The sequence below is a fragment of the Dendropsophus ebraccatus genome, chromosome 7 (assembly GCF_027789765.1).
Source record: "Dendropsophus ebraccatus isolate aDenEbr1 chromosome 7, aDenEbr1.pat, whole genome shotgun sequence".
NCBI lineage: Eukaryota > Metazoa > Chordata > Amphibia > Anura > Hylidae > Dendropsophus > Dendropsophus ebraccatus.
In genome coordinates, this window is record NC_091460.1 from 91,842,805 (window position 1) to 91,864,736 (window position 21,932).

The following is a 21,932-nucleotide window of genomic DNA, read 5'->3' on the forward strand; positions in this document are numbered from 1 at the left end:
TAATGGCAAATAACAGCTGTTGTTTTAAAATAACGGCAATTATTTGCCACTAAATGGCGGCTATCCACTCACTTTTCAACAGTGTGTAAACATAGCCTTTCTGTGTTTTCAATCCACTCCTGGTTTTGATTGCAAAATACTGTGCACTGAACATAGCCTAAAATGGTATTGCAGCAAAATCTGAAAGCCAAGGTATAAGTTTAAAATAAAAAAAATTCTATATATTATACTCACCACAACAACCCCTTGCTGCTACTTGCCAATGCTTCCTTGGTGCCCTCCAAGAATCCGTTTATCTAGTCTTGGGTAAAGAATAAAGATACATCATGTTAACACATGGCCACTGCAGCGGCTGTGGTGGTCATAAGTTAATATGTCATTATTGGAGCTCGGGTATCTAGAGACCTGTGGGGGACCAAGGATGCATAGCCACAAGGACATTAGGGGAGGTGAGTATAGTGGTGTTGTTTATTTTATTTTATTTTTTTTATTTTAATTTAGTTGTTGGGCTGCATTCCATAGGGAGATCAATACTAAAATCCACACTTTATGGTGCAATAATGTAATCATCTAATATCAAAAAGATATGATTTAGCTTTTCTGCCGTTTTTCAAACATTGTAGTTCTGTAAATTGTTACAGCTCATCCTCTTGTTTCAAGGGCTCTTTCCAGGACACATGTGTCATCTCTTTTGGTGCCACATAATCATCCTTTGACCCATGTAGGCTTTCTTCTTTACTGCCCTCCATTAATGGGGCATGGTCTTCATTTAGCTGGCTTGTCTGATTCTTTACTTCAGTTGATTGCGTCTCTGTTAAGTGTTGTGCTTTAATAGACAGTGCCTCATCCAAGTATTTTCTAAGAGACCTCATTTCTTTGTGATGTGTCTGGATTCCTGGATTACCCCAATGTGCAGTCTCTCGGGTCTCATGTTGAAAATGTAATACTCTCGATGATGCTGCGTTATGCAAGGACCTGGAAAAGACTAGGAATATCAGGTAATATTAACAGGGTTATGTGCAAGAAAGTAAAAGTCAATCAGGAAGACATAAGGTCCTATACACATCATGGGCTACATTTGAGGAGTACCTCTGGATAGCTATTTTAATGTATATTTGCCTTTTAATTATTAATTAACTATATTCTGCCTCTTGTTTTCTTTTTGCTAGACTCAAAGCACAGTGGTTTTAGAAAAAAAACAAAATATATTGTGTAAAACCAAACCACATCCTCTACGTCTAGAGGAAAGAAGATTTTATCATCAGCATCGACGCGGGTTCTTTACTGTACGAGTGGTAAGACTGTGGAACTCTCTGCCACATGATGTTGTCATGGCCGATTCATTAAATAAGTTCAAGGGAGGCCTGGATGCTTTTCTTGAACAATATAATATTACAAGTTATGGGCATTAGATTTCCGGTGATGCGTTGATCCGGGGAATTTTCTGGTTACCATTGGGGTCGGGGGGAGTTTTCTCCCTGTGGTGGGGCGGTTGTCGTCTGCCTCATAGGGGTTTTTGCCTTCCCTGGATCAACACAGTAGGGTTTCACTAGGTTGAACCTGATGGACTCTTGTCTTCTTTCAACCTTGTTTACTATGTTACTATGTTACATAAATACCACCACTTGCACTACCACCACAGGACAAAAATTATCTTCTGTACTTTTCATCAAATACTGATCTTAAAACAATAAATCCCTGGGTCTAGCACATAACAAAAGGGGCATATCCCAAGAGGATAATGATAAGTAATGTCAGACATTACACACATTATCCAATGAAGGCTCTGCTCTCTAAAGTGCTGTATTTATATATTATTATATATTTATATACTGTGTTTCTCAAAAAATAAAACCTAGCTTCATTTTGCAAGCTTTTGGAAATATAAGCCCTAATTTAAATATAAGCTCTAGTTACAGTCAACTGATCAGCCAATCAGTGCCAGACTTGCTATGCTCCTCCCCCACCTGCTCAACATAAGCTGCTGGGAAGGCAAGAGTAGTAATAAGATGCACGGTAAGGTACATGGAATATGGGGGGACAGAAGGGGGACGTATAAGGTATGTGGACTACATGCACAGGGGGGAGAGGGTATACAGTATGGGAGAACACCTACAGAGGGGGGGAAGGAGGTACAAGTATGGGGACTACCTGCAAGGGGGGGGGGTATATACACAGTATGGGGGAAGATCTGCAGAGAGGGGTGGGAGGTATTCAGTATGGGGGAGCCTTACTGCAGAGGGGGGTTGTATGCTGTATGGGGGAACAACTACAGAGGGGGATGGAGGTATACAGTATGGGGGGGGGGGGCTTACTGCTGAGGGGGAATGTATACAGCATGGGTGAACAACTACAGAGGGGGAGGGAGGTATACAGTATGGGAAAGCCTTACTGCAGAGGTGGGGTGTATACAGTACCTGCGCTCTTTTTACCAGTATCCCAGCTGTGCTTTTTTACCAGTATCCCTACATATACATCAAATGTAAGCCTGAAAATTGTATCAATGGAGACAAATAGTTTATTAAGAATATGGAAAATAAGTATTTTACCTCTGACTGGTTGGAAATCACTTCCTTCTTGGGCTTTGTTTTTTATAAATTGACTCATGGACGGGAAAATTATAAGGGAGAAAGACAGTAGTAATACCTGCAAATAGAGAGACTATTAAAAGGGTCTGAAGACAAAAATCTGAATAGGAAAAAAATATTATAAAAATCATTTACACTTAATGAAATTGTCTGGGGAAACAAATTTTGCCTCCATGGCTGGGGGTGGGGTAAAAATAAGCATGTTATACAATCCTGCTCCCACACTGTTCTCCACTTCTTCCGGGTTTCTGTGATGTTCCACATAGGACCAGGCACACTTAGGGTCCTATTACACCAACAGATTACCTGGAAGATTTTTTTATGTCAAAACCAGAAATGGATTTGAAAAAAGGAGAAATCTCAGTATTTCCTTTATTACGTTTTCTATGTTTATAGTCCATTCCTGGCTTTGGCTAAAAAAAAAATCAGTTAGATAATCTGTTGGTGTAATAGGGCCCTTAGTGAACCACTGACAATAGCAATGGTCTTCTTCAGTCACTAATTGACTGTGCAGCCCAGTTCCTGTGAGGTCAGGATGTCATAGTAACCAGATGAAGAAGAGACTAACAGGGGCCAGTGTGGTGTACCCCCGGTGTGATGATATATCAGAGAAGCAGCCGGTCACTTGCTAGGTGTTGTAGTGTGACACCACTCTGGTGGTGGATGGCTGAGATACAGCCTCACCCTGGTATGTTGTTAGTGTCACATGTTGCCAGTGCCTGGTGGGCACACAGGTGTGATGGCACGCCTGCTTTTATTTTACAAGGCCGGTAATACCCTTTTCCCCTGTGGTCAGTGTCCTGCCGGGTTGCTACTGGGTCCCTTGGGGTAATATTGTGGATATAGTTGAGTCAGTTTACTGCTTGTAAATGTGCAGCAGGTAATACAGGTTCAACAGTATGAGGTTCCTTTAGATAAAGTCTTTGAAACACACTTGACAATGTTCCCAATAAACACTTCACAATATAACGACCAGATCTGTAGTAGAAGTGCAGTGTAGGATATAGTCATGTTCGTTGAGTTGTGCCGAGTAAAACAAGAAACAGAGTAGCAAAGAGGAGGATGCCGTGAGAGTCTCAACTCATGTAGTACTGTGCTGTGACGGGATGTTGGAGGATGAGGTAGAAGACTTATAAGAAGAAGACTAAGAAGAACACCTGTGCCTGTGCATTGTGTCTTGAACTAATCTTCACACCACCTTATGCCCACAAGTGTCAGGTGACCCATCCTATGAGGGTGACACAGGCCCCAGACCTTGTTACCTGGGATGAGCGGAATGCTGAGGGTTCCCTGCTGACACCCGGGCTGCAAGACAGAGTTCCTAGGCTTATCACAACTTTGCTCTGTCCGGATCAGTTCCTGGCTCTTTGGCTCTATTGTGGATACTGTCCTGCTTTGTGACTTCTCCTTGTCCGTGGGTTGGCGTGGGTTCAGGTTATCTCTGGCTAGTCCTCTCTTAAGAGGAGTTTAACAGTGCATAGTGCTTGATGTGCCTGAGTCTTAGCTTAGACTGCACACTTCTGGATACTTGTTCTCTTGTCCCTGACAGGGGACCTGGCAGGAGCAAGGGCCCAGCTTGGCTGCAGCAGAGACTGTCCTGTCTTATGTCCTATCTGCACAGGAACCTGACTACACTTCCTCTTTCCCATGTAACTGTTTTCTTCAGCGCATATAAGCTGAGCTGTAAGTGGGTGAGGAGTGTGTGTGAAAGTGTAAAGAGAGATAGGATAGTTGTTGCGGTGGGTTTTGCGGTAGATGTAGTAAAGAGTCCACTCTCCCCATCTTTCCTGATCAGGACATCCAAGAAGGACAATTCAGTAGGAATAATCTCGCATTTAAATCTCAAATCAAAGGGATCATAATATCGTAAAAATTATACTTGTTTTCTTTATGGAGACTTACTCATGTAGGGATATGTGCGTTCCACCGCAGTGCTTCTCTTATCTTTACATCACATCCAGTCAAGCACCAGAAGGTTATGTACTTCTGGTTGTGGTCGCTAGCAGTGCACCCCACTTGTGTGTTCTACCGATGCAACAGTTTTAGCGCCACCATATCTGGTTTGACATCCGGCCAAGCATTAGTTTGTATTACAAATGGCGCAAAATAAACACCGGATTCACATGGATAAAGGTAAATCACCTCTGTGTATATTGGTTTATGCTTATTTATAAGGGTCAGATCTAGTTTCTAGTCTTGTTGCCTGGTAGATCTGCAATCTTGGTGCTGTCATGGAGGAGGATGTTGTGGAAATGTTTCTTACCATTTATTCACTTTCCTTACTTACCAATCAATTAGAGGCATTAGTTGCAGCTTAGGCTTTACTTCACTTGAAAGAAACATCTATAGCAATAATTATGTTTGGTTGTGCAAACATGTAGTCTCAAACTATAGTCACATGTACCTATGAGGTCTGTCATGTATTTACAAAATACATGACCGTGTTACACTTCTTGAAAACACGTTTTGTTGCTGAATATATCTTTTTCTTTTACTGTTGTATAAAGTACCATATACTCTATTGTTTTTATACTACAAGGATAAAAAATAGAGGTTGAATAGCCGATGTGACTTACTGCAACACATGTTCCTGTCTGAGCTGTCATTCCTGTAGTCTTAGAAACCAGTGCTTGAAGTTTATGTAGTTGTTCAAGGAGGGACCTATGCAGACAAGCAAATAGTGTTACTGGTTTTAATTAATGTATTTCTCTTTGTATACTAAAAGTGCACTTTTTTAAGTGGACATAAATGTATGTCTATTGATGAAAAGATGCAATCTGTCTTCTAGATGGCACTATAAGTTTATCTCCGCTTACTATTACATGGCCCGATATGAGGGGCAAGCAAGCGTTGACCGTCAGATCAACACTCTCTTAATCCTCTTTCCTCACTCGCTGTCGGCGCTGTCGGCACTTTGCTAGATGGACATAAATGTATGCTTTTTGCTGCAAAGATGCAATCTGTCTTCTAGATGAGTTAATCTCAGCCTCACTAAAGGCGCCATGACACGGCCCGATATAAGGAGCAAGTAAGCACTCACCTGTCAGATCAGCAATCGCTTATACCTCTTTCCTCGCTCATTGTCAATGCTATTACATCCACCAACAGCAAGCAGATAGGAGCCCCAGGGCGGGGGGAGCTGCGGGATTGGCTGTCCGGACAATGTTTAGATTGTCAGATTAGGCCATCGGAGATAGTGTCAGTCTGCTATTACACAAAGCGACGTCCAGCAGACCATCGCTAGCGGGATTTTTTTTTCAACATGTTGAAAGACAACGATCAGCCGACATTGCCTTTGAACATTACCTATTACACCAACCGATTATCACTTACACAAAATGATCCACAGGAGACTGGTCTGAATTGACGTTAAGACAACAGTAACTGAAATAAATTTACATTACACTAGAACAAGAATTAAAAAAAAAAAAAAAAGCACATATACACCAGCACACCGTGGGCAGAAGAGGATTTATTAATGCTTTGTCTAGTACAGACCCAGCAAAGAGTTACAAATGTTTGTGCAAATGGACATTAGGTCTGTGCCATGCTTACCAAGGGGGCAGGAAGAGGGACATGGGTGATCTCCGCATGAGCAGCATTTATCACATTTATGCCTGCATGCAGGCAGAGATCATATCTGGAATATATGCCCACTTCTATTAGCAGTAAAGGAGAAGTCCAATTTTAAAAATTTGTTAGCCGGCAGGAGCAGGGAAGAATATAATAAACAATCCCTACTTTCCTTTCCCTGTGCCTTTCCAGTGTTAGCTTGCCGCTCTGGGATCTCCTTTAGCTGAAACCTCACAACCTGGTCGATGGACTGCCTGCTCAGCCAGTCAGTGACTGGGATGGGATACCACTGCAGTCACTAATTGGCTGATGGGGCATCCATCAGCCGGGTCGGATATTTTCCCTTTTCCTGTATACCCCACAAACGCAAATGTCTCATAAACGCTCACATACTGTGCATACTGTACATACAGATTAGCATCAGCCCAATCTTTTTAACAATGACTACAAGTTTTTGTACTGTGACATATCAGCGTGAGAGACGAATGTACTGGTTTGACATGTTTGCCAAAATTTAACACGATCGAAACCGAACCCTAAATGAACCTCACTAAAACAAATAAACGATTTTAGGCATTTAACTGTTTTAGTGCTGCTCAAAAAAAATCGCTCGTCTAGACTCTCTGCAGTCCTAGTGTCCCTCTTCTCTGGTGTCTGGTGTCTAGAGCTGTCTTTGTCATTGGGAAGGGTAGGCAGCTGCCCGGGGGCCCCTCTGCGCTCTGAATTGACTGTAACTACTTATCCATCATCCGGGACCTCACTTCTGACTGATGCCGGCCAGAGTACATGACATGCCACCCCGAAACATACCCCCACCTATATCTCATTAACCCCCCCCCCCTTCTTTCTGTGCAGGGCTCAGGCTCAGTGTGCAGAGCTTTAGGCAAATAATAGTAATATTAGCAGCAGGTTGGTGTAGCCGGATAGCTGGATCTGGCTGGTTCCTTTATTCCTGTTAGGAGCCTTTTATTACGGGTAGGGCCCTCTGACGCGGGTGTGCCCTCAGGGTGATTGCTGCATGAAGCTGCCAGAGCCGGTGCCTGCTGCTGCATGCCCTCCTGCCTCTCTCTACATCAACATTTTGCCTGTCAATCAAAAGCACCTTTGACATGGATGGGAGGAGCGGGCAGAGTCATAGAAACATAGAAGATTGTCGGCAGAAAAAGACAACTTGGTCCATCTTGTCTGCCCTTTTAGTATTTCCCTTCTTGTTTCAAGCTTCCCCATTATTAGAAAAAAAATGTCTGTTTTCTTGGGAAAAATAGCAACACCCCCGTCCTTAGGATGTGTGTGCTATTATGGCTCCATTTCTGATAACCCATCCCTGCTGGGTGGTATTTGAAAGGACCGATGGTGAGGTATCGCTATGGCACTTGTCACTGGACTCAGAGTGGCAAAAGGTCCAAGAACACGCCTGTTAAAGGTTTCCCTGTCGTGTAGTGTGCAGGATAAGGAATCCACAGTCCAGAGCAGAGGGCATGTGCACACTACAGAATTCAGGTGGAAATTTCAAGCGGAGTGTGCGTGGCAGTCTCGGCTTGAAGTTCCACCTGACTCAATGATAATTTGAAGCTCATTCTGCTGTCGACCCAAAGATTTGATGTGTTAGGCCCTGCCCCCATTTCCCCAGACGAAATTACTAAGAGGCGCACACCTCTTACTGAATCTGGCTGACTGTGCGCCCGACCCTGTGCTTGACATACCAAATATACACCTGCTTCCAGGCGCCACACCTCCTTCCCGCCTTGCCATGCCCCCAACTCTGTTTTCAGTATACATGCCCCCCACTCTATTTCCCCCACTCTATTTCTAGTATCCAGTATTCCAGTGTTCAGCAGTGACCTAGCTCTTGGAAGAAACAACTCTTACCCCTGGGTTACCACAATCATACATTCTCTCTATATACCCCATTATGTTAAGAAGTAGTTCTGGGGCTGGGGTGTTCTTCAGGGAGGGGTGGGGGGCCTTTGGGTCAGGTGCCTTACAGATGTAGGTAAAGAATGCTTTGGGCTATTTTCTGACTTAAATTATTAACAGCATTTAGTGATATGATTTATATCAAGACTCATGGACATAGACGACATGATTATTTTATAATATAGATAGAAAAATGAAAAATTTGAAAAAATGTCACAAAAAAATCGTCAAAAATATGTCTAACATAAAAACAATATTTAAACAATAAGTTATTTTCTGATGACACATTACCTTTAACACAAAGCAAGACAGAGTAAGCAGCATGTACAGGAAACAAAGGTACCAGGCTAGAAATGGACCAAAGGAACTATAATATCCACACTTCAATTTCCATTCATATTTAGAATATTAGGATGCAAAAGATTGCAAAAAAAAATTGTAATTAGCCTCAGATGGGCTCTTACAGCCCACTAGCCACCAGCTAGGTTGATATGACAGATTTTAGTTAAATTGAATATTTATGTAAAAAAAAAGAGATATACCACTCACATGTTGTGTTTTTCCAACATTAGAACTTTGCGTTGCAGCTCCTGATTCTGAGCTGTACAGGCAGACATCCTAAAAGAAGCAGATTATAAATACTTCAGAGATTTGCATAATGAGTTGTACAAGTTACAGTGATAACAGCTAATACTGCACTGTGACAATTCTGTTTTCATCAAGACAGTCTTTACCACTGCATATTATGATGAAAAGTTGTCCTTTGGCATTATGTTCACATATTTAAAAGTCTCTCAGGCTTGTGTAGTTTACTGTTAACCAGGATAAAGAGGCTTAAGGGTGCATTCACACACAACAAATCTGCAGCGAGAACCGCTGCGGATCCCTTCCCTGTACACTATGAGCAGACAAAGTCGGAGCGGGATGCACATCCCGCTGTGAGTGTGTCAGCAGCCGGCCCCGTTAACCCCCCCACGCCGCCAGAGCATACATCTTCATGTCCCACTCAGCCAATCAGTGCGCTGCGGTGGGGCTGCGCGCTGATTGGCCAAGCAGGACGTGTCAGGAGCCCCGAAGCAAGCCAGAGCGGGGAGCAGGTGATGTATGCTTCGGCGGTGGGGGGTTAATGGGGCGGGACATTACACAGCTGTATGTGCATCCCGCTGCGAGTTTGTCTGCCCATAGTGTACAGGGCAGGGATCCGCAGCGGATGCGTTATGTGTGAACGCACGCTAAAAGGGGGCATACTATTTATCCGAATACACAAAAATCCTAAGAACGGTTTACTTTGGGCTGCTATTTGAGGAATCAATCCAATTGCAGCTTAATGAACCTTTTAGGCTCAGGCTCTGGGTGTTGTAAACTGCAAAATTTGTCATGATATAGAAAAATGGAAAATTAGAAAAAATGTCACCAAAAATAAAAAAAATAAAAATTCTGTGGAGGTAACACACAGAGATATCTGACATATTTTTGAAGTCATAGCCAGGAATGGATTTGAAAGGAGGAGAAATCTCTATCTTTCCTTTATGACCTGTTCTCTGTTTATAGCAAGGTTGAGCACGGTCTCCCTGCCTTGGCTTTGGCTTAAAAAGTTGGGGACTGATGAAGTCAGCATTTTGCTGACGGAACGCGTGGGGTAGGGTCAGTACCGGGGTCACTCTCATCTCCTCTCAGTTCTTTATTTTGGTTTGTACATCATTGCGTATATTTTATCATTTGCATACATTATTTCATGTATTGTGTCAGTTCATTGTTATTTTTGCATGTTGTACCCCATACTTTATGCATACATGTGAGGGATGCTAGATTCTCAGGCATGTTATATTCATTCATGTGGAGGATCCCGGTTGGTGGGGTGACTTATTGTATTCTCCCCCCTTAGAGTTAGGTTTTATTGCTGTATACAGCCTTTCATTTTCTTGTGTGTGTCTTCTTAATTTTTGTATAATAAAATCTCTTTTTGTATACTATTGGATGTGCAGAGATTTTGTATCCTCAGACCTTTCCATCACTCTGCCGGAGTGACCCGACTAAAGAGGACTTTGTAGAAGAGTAACCCGTACTCATGGTTGGGAGAAATACCGCCTATTGCCAGTAGAGATCATAGAGTGCTAGGACTGGGAACACGAGTCCTGGGCCTATACAACTGGGGAACAGCTAACCCCTCAAGATTACCCGAGTAGGGCAAGCAAAGATTAATGGAGTCCAGGGCTTTATAGCACTGTTCTCCACTGGGAATAGACCAGACAGTAGAAGGACTTCCTGAATAGCACAACTGAAGAAATTGTCACCTCTTAGGCGCAGGCATGGTTTGTCTCTTTTTAGTTAGTTGCCCCTTGTTAGGTTTTAGCACTGCATACTGCTTGTGAAAGGGACAGAGAGCTAACAAGGACTTCTCACTAACAGCTCCTCTGGTCTAGACTACTTAGCAAAAACTGGCCTCAACTGTGTTTTTTTACAATATACTGTTATGTGATTCTGTGGTGGTGCACTGCTATGAGGCGCGACCGGTCACTTGCTAGATGGTGCTGTGTGACTCCACTAGTGTAGACACCAGTGCAGGTTTGGGCACACATGTATGGAGGCACAACTGCTTTTATTTTAGTAAGGCTGGCTATACCCTTTCCCCTGTGGTCAGTAACCTGCCGGGCTGTTTGGGGGTCCCTTGGGCATTTATCACGGTGGTCTGGAGTGGAGTTGTGACCCACCCGGACTATTGGTACCGCCACCCACAGAAAGGGGAGATGACCCAAAGTGCAATGGCTGTGTAGGTGCTTAGATAAGAATCATAAGAGTCCCGTTACAATAAATAAACTCTTCTTTACTGCCGGAATACTTGATACAGTGATACACAATAGACTTTTTCCTTGATAAGACACTTTAGACTTGACTGACAAGACTTGCTCTGAGAGCTTAAAGTGACACTGTACCCAAAATCTGACCCCCCCAAACGGCTTGTACCTTCAGATAGCTGTTTTTAATCCTAGATCTCTCCGTTTGGCAGGTGATGCAGTTATTGTTCTAAAAAACAACTTTTAAACTGGCAGCCCGTGCCCTACGGGAGTGGCCTAGATTGTGTATGCATTAGGCTGGCACAACTTCTCTGTCCCTCCTCCCCGCCCTCCTTATCATCAGTTATGCTCCAGGCAGATTGCCTCCTATTCGTCAGCTGTGTCAGCCTGGCACATGGGCTGGATCGTTAAGCACCTGTGCAAATGTTCAGCATGGAGAAAATGTTCCAGTGGCATTCCTAATGATGAAGAGGGCGGGGAGGAGGGACAGAGGGATGGTGCAAAGTTAGGGCACAGATATTCTAAGCCACGCCCGTAGGGCATGGGGCTGTAAGTTTAAAAGTTGCTTTTTAAGACAATAACTGCATCATCTGCCAAACAGACCCCAGGACAGATCTTGGATTAAAAGCAGCTATGCGAAGGCACAAGCGGTTTGGGGGGGTCAGATTGTGGGTACAGAGTCGCTTTTAGAGGTAGAATAGCTGTGCTGGCTTGGTTGCACGCTGAGAAGTAGAGTAAGTCCAGAGAAATAGAGAGAAGGATGTTGAGAGAGTCCCAACCCAAAGTAGTATTGTGCTCTGCTGGAACTTTAGAAGTAGAATAAGTAGAATACTTGAGAGTAGAGAGAATACTTGTGCCCGTGTTTTGTCTCCTTGGTCTTTGCACCACCTATTGCCCACCAGTGTCGGGCGACCTATCCTAGAAGGTGACACAAGCCCCCGACCTTGTTACCTGGGATGAGCAGAGTGGTCAGAATTTTGGTTACACCCAAGCTGCGTGATCCGCATTAGTTCCTCTTTCTTCAGGATACTGTCTTGCACCTTTAGACTTGTTCACAGCGTGGGCTGGGATGATCCCTGACTGGTACTCACTAAGAGTACTGTGTCCACTACCACACCTCAGACTACACTGGACATGTCCTCTAACAGGGGACCTGGCATAAGCCAGGGCCCAACTTGACTGCTGTAGGAACCATTGTGGCTTGCGTCCTTGTTCTACAGAAACCAGAGTAAGACTCACTAAAGGTGTGGCTACACTTCCTATCCCCATGTGACAATTTCCTACAGCATATGTAATATGTGATGTGAGTGGGTGAGAAGAGAATGCAAGAGAAGAAAGGAGAAAGGAGATAGGTAGAGAAGAGAAAGAGCTCTCATTGGTGCACAAATCCATGTAGTACAAGAGAAAAACAGTAACCCATAAGTAACTACAGCTGCGCAATACTCAGACGTATACAATACTGACATCTAGTGTTGGACAATAAAATAACTTCTAAACACTCCAGCATCACTTAAAGGGGTTGTGCGGCGCTCAGAAATTATTCACAGAATAACACACATTACAAAGTTATACAACTTTGTAATGTATGTTATGTCTGTGAATCGCCCCGTTCCCCGTGTCCCCCCACCCCCACCCATGTACCCGGAAGTGTGGTGCATTATACATTACCTGATCCGTGTCGAGGGCCGTCCGTCATCTTGTGCCAAACGTCATCTTCGGACGGACGGCCGAGTCGCTGCCGCCCGTCCCCCCTCCGCCGCGTCACAACTGTGCTCAGCCGTGATTGGCTGAGCACAGTTATGCTCAGCCAATCGCGGCTGAGCGGCTGATGACGCGGCCGCATCATCAGCTGCTCAGCCGCGATTGGCTGAGCACAGTTATGCTCAGCCAATCGCGGCTGAGCATCGGATGACGCTGCAGAGGACGGACGGCATTCGGAACAATCGGAGCTGTTTGCCGTCTGCCCGAGGAAGACGTCGCTGGATGAAGATCGAAGACTGGTGTCGGCACGTGACAGGTATGTATAGCGCACCACACTTCCGGGTACACGGGTGGGGGTTGTGGGACACGGGGAAGGGGGCCATTCACAAACATAACATACATTACAAAGTTGTATAACTTTGTAATGTGTGTTAGTCTGTGAATAATTTTTTACCGCCGCACTACCCCTTTAAAGCTAACTATAATTTTAGTAGCCAAAAAATGAAACTTCTCAAATAAAAAGCCCATGTGTTACCCTTTAAAAAGAGCCCTAAACTGCGTTGATAGTGTGTGCGCTTGCTGAGATATTCCCAGTTGTTTGGCTCAGAAGAATAAATGAATTTTTCTCTGGCTGACTGAAAGTGGGCGTGGCCTCCCCTCTCCATTGCTGAGTCCCTCCATTCACTGATCAGCACCTAAGCAGATGGTATCACACATAGCAGGATAAGATACAGCCTCAACATACAGTATCACACAGTAAGATTAGATACAGAGCCCCAGCAGTTGGTATCACACACAGTGTGATTAGATACAGTCATTTGCTCTCATAACACTGTAGGATAATGTCAGCCATGGAGGAGGGGGGCACCTGCTGCAGAATTTTATTTGTACTATGAAAGGGCTACAGTTGTGTTGTGCTGGGACTTGTAGTCCTCCCCTCAGTAACTCACCCACTCTCCCTCATGCAGTACATTGGAGTCATGGCTGGCATATCCCCCCTGGGTGAAGCTCCTCCCCTGCGCTGCTTCTCACACACAACACCCTCAGCTCTGCTAAGTGACCTCTGTGAGGGGAGGGGGGAGAACATGCTACTAGGAGGTGGGGGAGCAGGTTTTGTTTCTGTCTGTGTCAGGGCTGTTATCTGATGCTGCTGTCAGAGTCCATACACTAGGTACGGATTCCCTGGGAGGGGGCGTGTCCAGCAGGATTGCACAAATAACTCAGAAGCAGACATAGTGCTGACAGGACATTCAGCTTCATGTATTTAAAAAACTGTTCATTTTAGCTTATAAATGTATATTGCAAAAATTCTTATCCTGACCTAAGCTATCTAAAACTAAATGGTCAAAATATTTATAGTTAGGCTTTAAGCTGACGAAAGAATTTTTTGGACAGGTGTATAAAACACAAAAAAGAGAAGAAAAAGAACCACAGTGGTGGGACACCCCAATTGAAAGGCCCTGTATACTAGCCTGTGATAGGTGAGTGAGGTGTGTGTGGTACCTAGCTCACGGATTGGCTACATCATTGATTACAGCACGATTACCTGACAGTGGCTGACATAGTATCAACAAACAGTTATAATTAACTCTTACAACATCTCCTTCAGCTGTGCATACAGTATGGTGTACAAGAGAGCGAAACAACAGATATCACTGGGATTTGGTGCAAAGGCCAAAGTATCCCAGTTTTATGAACAAGCAAATACCAACAACATATTATAAATGCTCCATATAAATATATAAATAACTGGAATAAATAACATTATTATAACAGTCACATAGCAACCTTTATAACCCTTGAGATTCTCAATAGGAGGAGACTTGAAGGCACCCTTTTCACTAAAACATTTTAGTCAGCAAGAAGGTCTTCAACTTTACTCTCAGTCACAGCCACCTAACCTGAGGGCAACACATGTTGGAGCCACCACTCCCCCATGCGTCCATTGGTCTCAGGATATTTCACTCAAACTGGGTACCGCCAAAGCCTGCCAAATACTGTTTCAAAATCAATTGTCCATAAACAACTGTATCCAATTTCCATGGTTGCCTCCCACACCAGCAGCAGTGACAACATAAGAACCATTACAGCTCATAGTCTAGGGCGGATGGGCGGGAAACTTCTCCTTGTTTTGCTACACTGAACCTGGCCCTCTTCTTTATTTACCCCTCTTCATTCCAAGTAATAGAAGGCATTGATCAGTCAACATGAACGATGTCGGCTGATCATTGCAGTCGTTTGACTTTCAACATTGTTGAAAGACAAACAACTCATACAGCAACGATCTGATGCCGTCTCTGTGTGGAATAGGAACTGCGGCCGCAGACTGTTGCTATATGATATGGGCTGCCCAACAATCACCCAGGCAGCCCCAGGCGCCCCCCCCCCCCCCCCCATCTCTCACCTGTTTGCAGCCGCCATGTGTAATAGCAGCGGCAGTGAGCGGGGAACGAGGAGCAAGCGAGTGCTGAGAGCGCTAGTTTGCTCCTATCAGTGGCCCAAACTGTCTAAACTCAAATTGTCTTTAACAGTCACGGCCCATGACCTACTTCTCTCCTAAGCGTGTACACAGGCTTCAGGCTGCAGTTTTTTAACTAGATTTTACAAATTTGTATAACTTTCCAGTACCAGTTGATTTAAAAAAACTATTTATTTTCTTTGTTTTTTGGTTGTTGAAGGCTACAGAGGCCATGTGGTGGGATCTCAACCCTGAGGCGATAAAGAGGATTAGGAGGAGGGAATCATATTGATTCCCGATTTATGTTCAGTTTTTATGACTAGTTACGTGAAGTTTTGGGACATCGGGACTGTTAGTTATTTGGTTGTTGTGTCATTTGACCCTTCGGCTTGGTTCACACTGAGTTTTTGCAATCCGTTTTTAAATGGTTACTTTTAACGCTAAAAAGAAAGCAGCATAAAAATGCAGCCATTCTTTTTTTAATAATAGAAATCAATGGAAAAACATCCAAATGGATTACACTGAATTGCATCCGTTTTTTCCATAAAGCATATATGTTAAATAGCCTGCATGTGTCAGTTATAAAGAGAACCAATACAAAATTATAATGCATTTGTACCATACCCCTGATCTACTACATTGCTTATTTCTGGGTACATCTCCCATTTGCTGGCGGGTGCATGGAACATTACTCCACATTTTTGGGAATGCCCAAGGCATGTTGATACAGAGAATCAGAGAGATTAGGCACAGGGAATATCTCACAGCACTAAATGACAATAGAGTTGAGAAGTTTGAAAAGGTGTGGGAACTGTGGGACTGTACTTTGAGTGCTGTAACCCCTCTCTAGTGTTCTTTTCATGTGTGTCTGTTTTTCTTGTTATATGTGAGTTTATGCTATGTTTTTATCTGGCTTGCAGAGTTTTTTCATATGGTATACCTCGGAAATTTTTTTTTTTTTTTTTTTATGCTGCATCATTGGGTAATTGCCTTAGACTTTGGGCTTACACCTTATTAGTCTTTAGGACTTGCTTGTTCCCATGTTCTTATCTTCTTCTTGTTCTTCTCTCCCGACGGAACTGCTTTATAATGCTAATATGCCTCTGTTCTCTGTTTATTATGTAAGGTACCTGATGTATGATGATATTTGTACACTACTGTTCAAAAGTCCAAACAATTTTGTGTTTTCCATGATAAGTCACACTTATTCACCACCATACGTTGTGAAATGAATAGAAAATAGAGTCAAGATAGTGACAAGGTTAGAAATAATGATTTGTATTTGAAATAACATTGTTTTTACATCAAACTTTGCTTTCGTCAAAGAATCCACCTTTTGCAGCAATTACAGCATTGCACACCTTTGGCATTCTAGCTATTAATCTGTTGAGGTAAGCTGGAGAAATTGCACCCCACGCTTCTAGAAGCAGCTCCCACAAATTGGATTGGTTGGATGGGCACTTCTAGCGTACCATATGGTCAAGCTGCTCCCACAACAGCTCAATGGGGTTCAGATCTGGTGACTGCGCTGGCCACTCCATTACTGATAGAATACCAGCTACCTGCTTCTGCTGTAAATAGTTCTTGCACAATTTGGAGGTGTATTTAGGGTCATTGTCCTGTTGTAGGATGAAATTGGCTCCAATCAAGCGCTGTCCACTGGGTATGGCATGGCGTTGCAAAGTTGAGTGATAGCCTTCCTTATTCAGAATCCCTTTTACCCTGTACAAATCTCCCACCTTACCAGCACCAAAGCAACCCCAGACCATCACATTACCTCCACCATGCTTAACAGATGGCGTAAGGCATTCTTCCAGCATCTTTTCATTTGTTCTGTGTCTCACAAACGTTCTTCTTTGTGATCCAAACACCTCAAACTTGGATTCATCCGTCCACAACACTTTTTTCCAGTCTTCCTCTGTCCAATGTCTGTGTTCTTTTGCCCATCTTAATCTTTTTCTTTTATTGGCCAGTCTCAGATATGGCTTTTTCTTTGCCACTCTGCCCTAAAGCCCAAAATCCCGCAGCCGCCTCTTTACTGTAGATGTTGACACTGGTGTTTTGCGGGTACTATTTAATGAAGATGCCAGTTGGGGACCTGTGAGGCGTCTGTTTCTCAATCTAGAGACTCTAATGTGCTTATCTTCTTGCTTAGTTGTGCAACGCAGCCTCCCACTTCTTTTTCTACTCTGGTTAGATCCTGTTTGTGCTGTCCTCTGAAGGGAGTAGTACACACCATTGTAGAAAATCTTCAATTTCTTAGCAATTTCTCGCATGGAACAGCCTTAATTTCTAAGAACAAGAATAGACTGTCGAGTTTCAGATGAAAGTTCTCTTTTTCTGGCCATTTTGAGCGTTTAATTGACCCCACAAATGTGATGCTCCAGAAACACAATCTGCTCAAAGGAAGGTCAGTTTTGTAGCTTCTGTAATGAGCTAGACTGTTTTCAGATGTGTGAACATGATTGCACAAGGGTTTTCTAATCATCAATTAGCCTTCTGAGCCAAGCTAGAATAGTCATTTACAACATTAGCAATGTATAGAGTGGTATTTGTTTAAAGTTAGGACTAGTTTAAAGTTATCTTCATTGAAAAGTACAGTGCTTTTCATTCAAAAATAAGGACATTTCAATGTGACCCTAAACTTTTGAACGGTAGTGTACATTTCTCTGCCATGATTTGTATGTTTTGTTTAATGAAAAAGTTTAAAGAAATAAACAAAAACTGACTGCAAAAATGCAGAGTAAACCCAGTCTTAAGAGTCTATTACACGGAATGATAACACTGGTCAACAAATTTTCCAAAGTTGTTTGGTTCAGAAATAAAATTATCCATTTCTTAATGATTTTTATGTGCTGAATTCAAATATCACAAGGAAAAATGTTAATTGGCTCTAGTTTCTATGATATAGAAGAGTTCTCATGTTACTGTTTTGTGAATTGTATAGAATACAGTATAACAGCGGACATATTTATTACTTCTGCAATCATAAGGAAGCAAGTTTATTGTTCATAAACTTTTGAAATATATTCATAGGAAACTTATGGTCCTTTTATACGGAACAATTGATCGTTCATTTTTGCACAATAACGATCGAATTCATACGATAATCGTACGTGTTAACGCAGCGAACGATTAAACGACGAGCGAGAAATCGTTCATTTTGATCTTTCAACATGTTCTCAAATTATCGTTGGTCGTTCGCAAAAAATTCGCAGATCGTTCCGTGTAAACAGTCTTTCAACGATTTCACCTATGTATGAGATAGGCTTAAGCGATCGCATAACGATTTTTCTGTACGATGTATCATTCCGTCTAAACGCTGATCGTTATAAAAAAAACATTGTTCATTCAAAATCGTTAATCGTGCAATCGGGCGAATTATCGCTCCGTGTAAAAGTACCATTAGTTCTATCAGAAATCAACTACAATTTACAGGCATATCCATGAATTTTTACAAATGAATTATGTTTATTGAACTCTGGAATGTTGCTCCTTATTCAATGGCTTCTCGATGCATTTACACATGCCTTTTGTATTCATACATGGATGGGATTGTCTCTTACAACCTGTCCAACAGTAATCTGCAAGCATTGATGGGTTCCATTTACCCCGATACCTTAGGCTAGGTTCACACTGCGTTTTTGCAATCCGTTTTTTTGCAAAAAACGGACGAAAAAACTGATACATTTGTGCGCATCCGTTTTGATCCGTTTTCCCATTGACTTCCATTATAAGAAAAAAAACGGATCGAAACGTATCCGTTTTTTCTAACGGACACAAAAGTAGTATTGACACCACTTTTGTGTCTGTTGAAAAAAACGCATCTGTTTTTTTTTATAATCTAAGTCAATGAAAAAGCAGATCAAAACCGATGCACACAAATCCATCTGTTTTTTTCGACCGTTTTTGGCAAAAAACGGATAAAAAACACAGATAGCAAAAACGCAGTGTGAACCTAGCCTTATACCATAACTATTGGTCATTCTAAGATGATGCAATATACCAGTTGATGATGCAATACTGATGATGCAAAATTTTCCTAGTATTGTATCACAGGCTATGAGAAATATAGAAAGGGGAGATTTATCATCATTTTAAACAATTTTTTTGGAGTGAAAATGTCGCAAAATTTTGCACACCCGCATAGCTGCGCAAAATTTTGCAACATTTCACCTACTAAGACTGATCATGCCTACTTCAGCTTACGCAGAAAATAAGCATGATTTATCATGTGCGACTATCTAAAATAGTCGCACATGTGTCGCAAACTCACTCCACACTAGAGGTGGTCTATTTCACCACCTATACTGTGGAGCGAGTTTGCTCCGTGGGTCAGGTGCAGTGCACCCGGTCCACGGAGTGTAAGGGGTTAAGTAGTGATGCAGCAGCATCACTACTAACCCCCTGGGGCTGTACAGTAAGGAGGGGTGCTTAGCGCAGCTCTCCTTGCAGTACAGGAGCAGGGAATCCCTTAATTAAGCCGGGATTCCCTGCCTATAGGGTTTCCCACCCAAAAGCAGAAAGCAGTCTGCTTCTGGGTGGGAAATTTAAAATCCCAGCACAGAAGTTACAGTCTGGCTGTTCTGGCACTGCATCTGCACCAGCAAGGAAGGGGGTTAAGTGCCCCCTTCCTTCCTGGGGCAGATGCAGTGCGCTCTCCAATGAGGGGGGGGGTGATAGGGGCTGGGGGTTACCTGTTCCGGCTTCCTCGCTGTCCAGGTAGGCTCGCCTCCATGATAGTAAGCCCCGCCCCATAGCAGCTGGTACAGGGGTGGGGCTTACCAGGACTGCCGAGGAAGCAGCAGGTAACTCCCAGCCCTTACCACCAAGCCCCCCCCCCCTCGGAGAGTGCACTACACCAGCAAGAAAGGGGCTTAAGTGCACTCTCCAAGGTGGTGGTGGTGGTGGTGGGGTGAAGGTAGGGGCTGGGAGTTACCTGCTGCTGCTTCCTCGGCAGTCCTGGTAAGCCCTGCCCCCGTATCAGGCGCGATGGGGCAGGGCTTACTGTCATGGAGGCGGAGCCTACCTGGACAGCCGAGGAAGCAGGAACAGGTAACCCCCAGCCCCTATCATCCATCACCATTGGAGAGCACACTGCATCTGCTCCAGGAAGGAAGGGGGCACTTCACCCCCTTCCTTGCTGGTGCAGGTGCAGTGCCAGAACAGTCTGGTCCCCAGAGGGTTAAGTCCCTGGGAGCCAGACTGTAATGCCTATGCTGAAAATCACCCAGCTTTCCCGGGATCCTGTAAGGGTTAACCTTACAGGATGCTGGGAAAGCTGGGTGATCTCCAGAATGGGCATGGGAGTTACAGTCTGGCTCCCAGGGGGTTAGCCCCCTACTTGTTGTTTGTTTTTGCTTGTGTTTTTTCTTTTTTTTTTCCAGATACTGGCATGCAGAGGATTACGTCGGATTTGTTTGGACTACGTCGATGACCAGCGGAGTTTAATGTTTAATAAAATGGTCAACGAGGGGTGTGGGGGTGTTTTTATTTAAATAAAAAAAAATTTCTAGGTGTGTTGTATTTTCTTTCATTACTATATAGACTTAGTAGTGGAAGCTGTCTTATAGACGAAATCCATTACTAAGTCAGGGCTTAGTGTTAGCCGGTATAAAATGTCTAACACTAACCCCCCCATTATTACCCCAGTACCCAATGCCACCAGGGGTACTGGGAAGTGCCGGGTGCCAGTAGTCCTGGAGCGTCAAAATTGGCGCTCCTGGACTGGGCAGCAGCAGGCTGGTAATATTTAGGTTGGGGAGGGCCTAAACCAATGGTGCTTCCCACCTTGGTGTTACTAGGCTGCTGTTCCTTGGTTTTTAACTCGGCTGGTTATGGAATTATTATGGATTATTTAAAAAAAAAAACTGCAAAGGATCCCCCCCTTTCCATAACCAGCCAGGTTAAAAACCAAGCAACAGCAGCCTAGTAACACCAGGGTGGGAAAAGCCATTTGTTTTTGGCCCTCCCTAGCCTAATATTACCAGCCTGCTGCCACCCAGTCCAGGAGCGCCAATTTTCATGCTCCGGGACCACTGGCACCCGGCTCTTCCCAGTACCCCTGGTGGCATTAGGTACTGGGGTAATAATAGGGGGTTAGTGTTAGCCATTTTATACCAACTAACACTAGGCCCCGACTTAGTAATTGATTCCGTCTATCAGACAGCTTCCACTACTAAGTCTATATAGTAATGAAAGAAAACACAAATATACCTAGAATTTTTTTTTTATTCAAATAAAAACACCCCCACACCCCTCGTTGACCATTTTATTGCACATTAAAGTCCGCTGGTCATCGACGTAGTTCAAACAAATCCGACGTAATCCTCTGCATGCCGGTATCTGAAAAAGAAAGGGAGAAGAAAATGCTCATTATCTAGGAGGCAAACCAGGGCCAATGAGACTATTTAGAGACAATTCTGAGACTATTTAGAGACAATTCTAAGCCAAACAAATCAGTACCACAGAAAATAGACCAGGCTTATCTCTGATAGTAAATTGCACTTTAAATATCTATTAAAAATCTAGAAAAATCTCTCGTTGATTAATCTCCCCCTATGTCTATATCTTGAAAATCAGAGCCAATTTTAAAATTTGAACATCATTTTCGATCTCAGCACCCCAAAGTTAGTTAAGTTCGACTGTTTTCATGTCGGAACCTTTTTGGCTGTTGACCAGTGTAATCGACCGAATTGGCCCTGTCCGGCCGATTATCGCTCCGTGTAATAAAGACAACAATCAGCCGATGATCGTTTATATACAGTAGGTTCTGCCGACCGCACATAGCTACGTGTAATAGCGGTGCGCGGCCGACGCTGACGATATGAAAAAAAGGAATACATTACCTATCCAGGCTGCAGGGCTCCTCTCCTTCTGTGCTTCTTCCTGGGTCCGCTT

The 21,932-nt window shown here is 43.5% G+C and overlaps 1 protein-coding gene across 2 annotated transcripts in view; it reads right to left on the bottom strand.

The window, feature by feature from the left end:
* Nucleotides 1-395: 395 nt before the first annotated feature.
* Nucleotides 396-21,932, bottom strand: part of CREB3L3 (cAMP responsive element binding protein 3 like 3) — a 67,778-nt gene continuing 46,241 nt past the window's right edge. For both annotated transcript variants that reach the window (XM_069977903.1, XM_069977901.1), the window contains exons 7-10: nt 8,628-8,696; nt 5,165-5,249; nt 2,550-2,646; nt 396-985 (exon numbers count right to left, since the gene is read on the bottom strand). In XM_069977903.1, the coding sequence (XP_069834004.1) occupies nt 636-985; nt 2,550-2,646; nt 5,165-5,249; nt 8,628-8,696 (601 nt within the window). In that variant the 3' untranslated portion in view covers nt 396-635. The remainder of the gene's footprint in view (nt 986-2,549; nt 2,647-5,164; nt 5,250-8,627; nt 8,697-21,932) is intronic.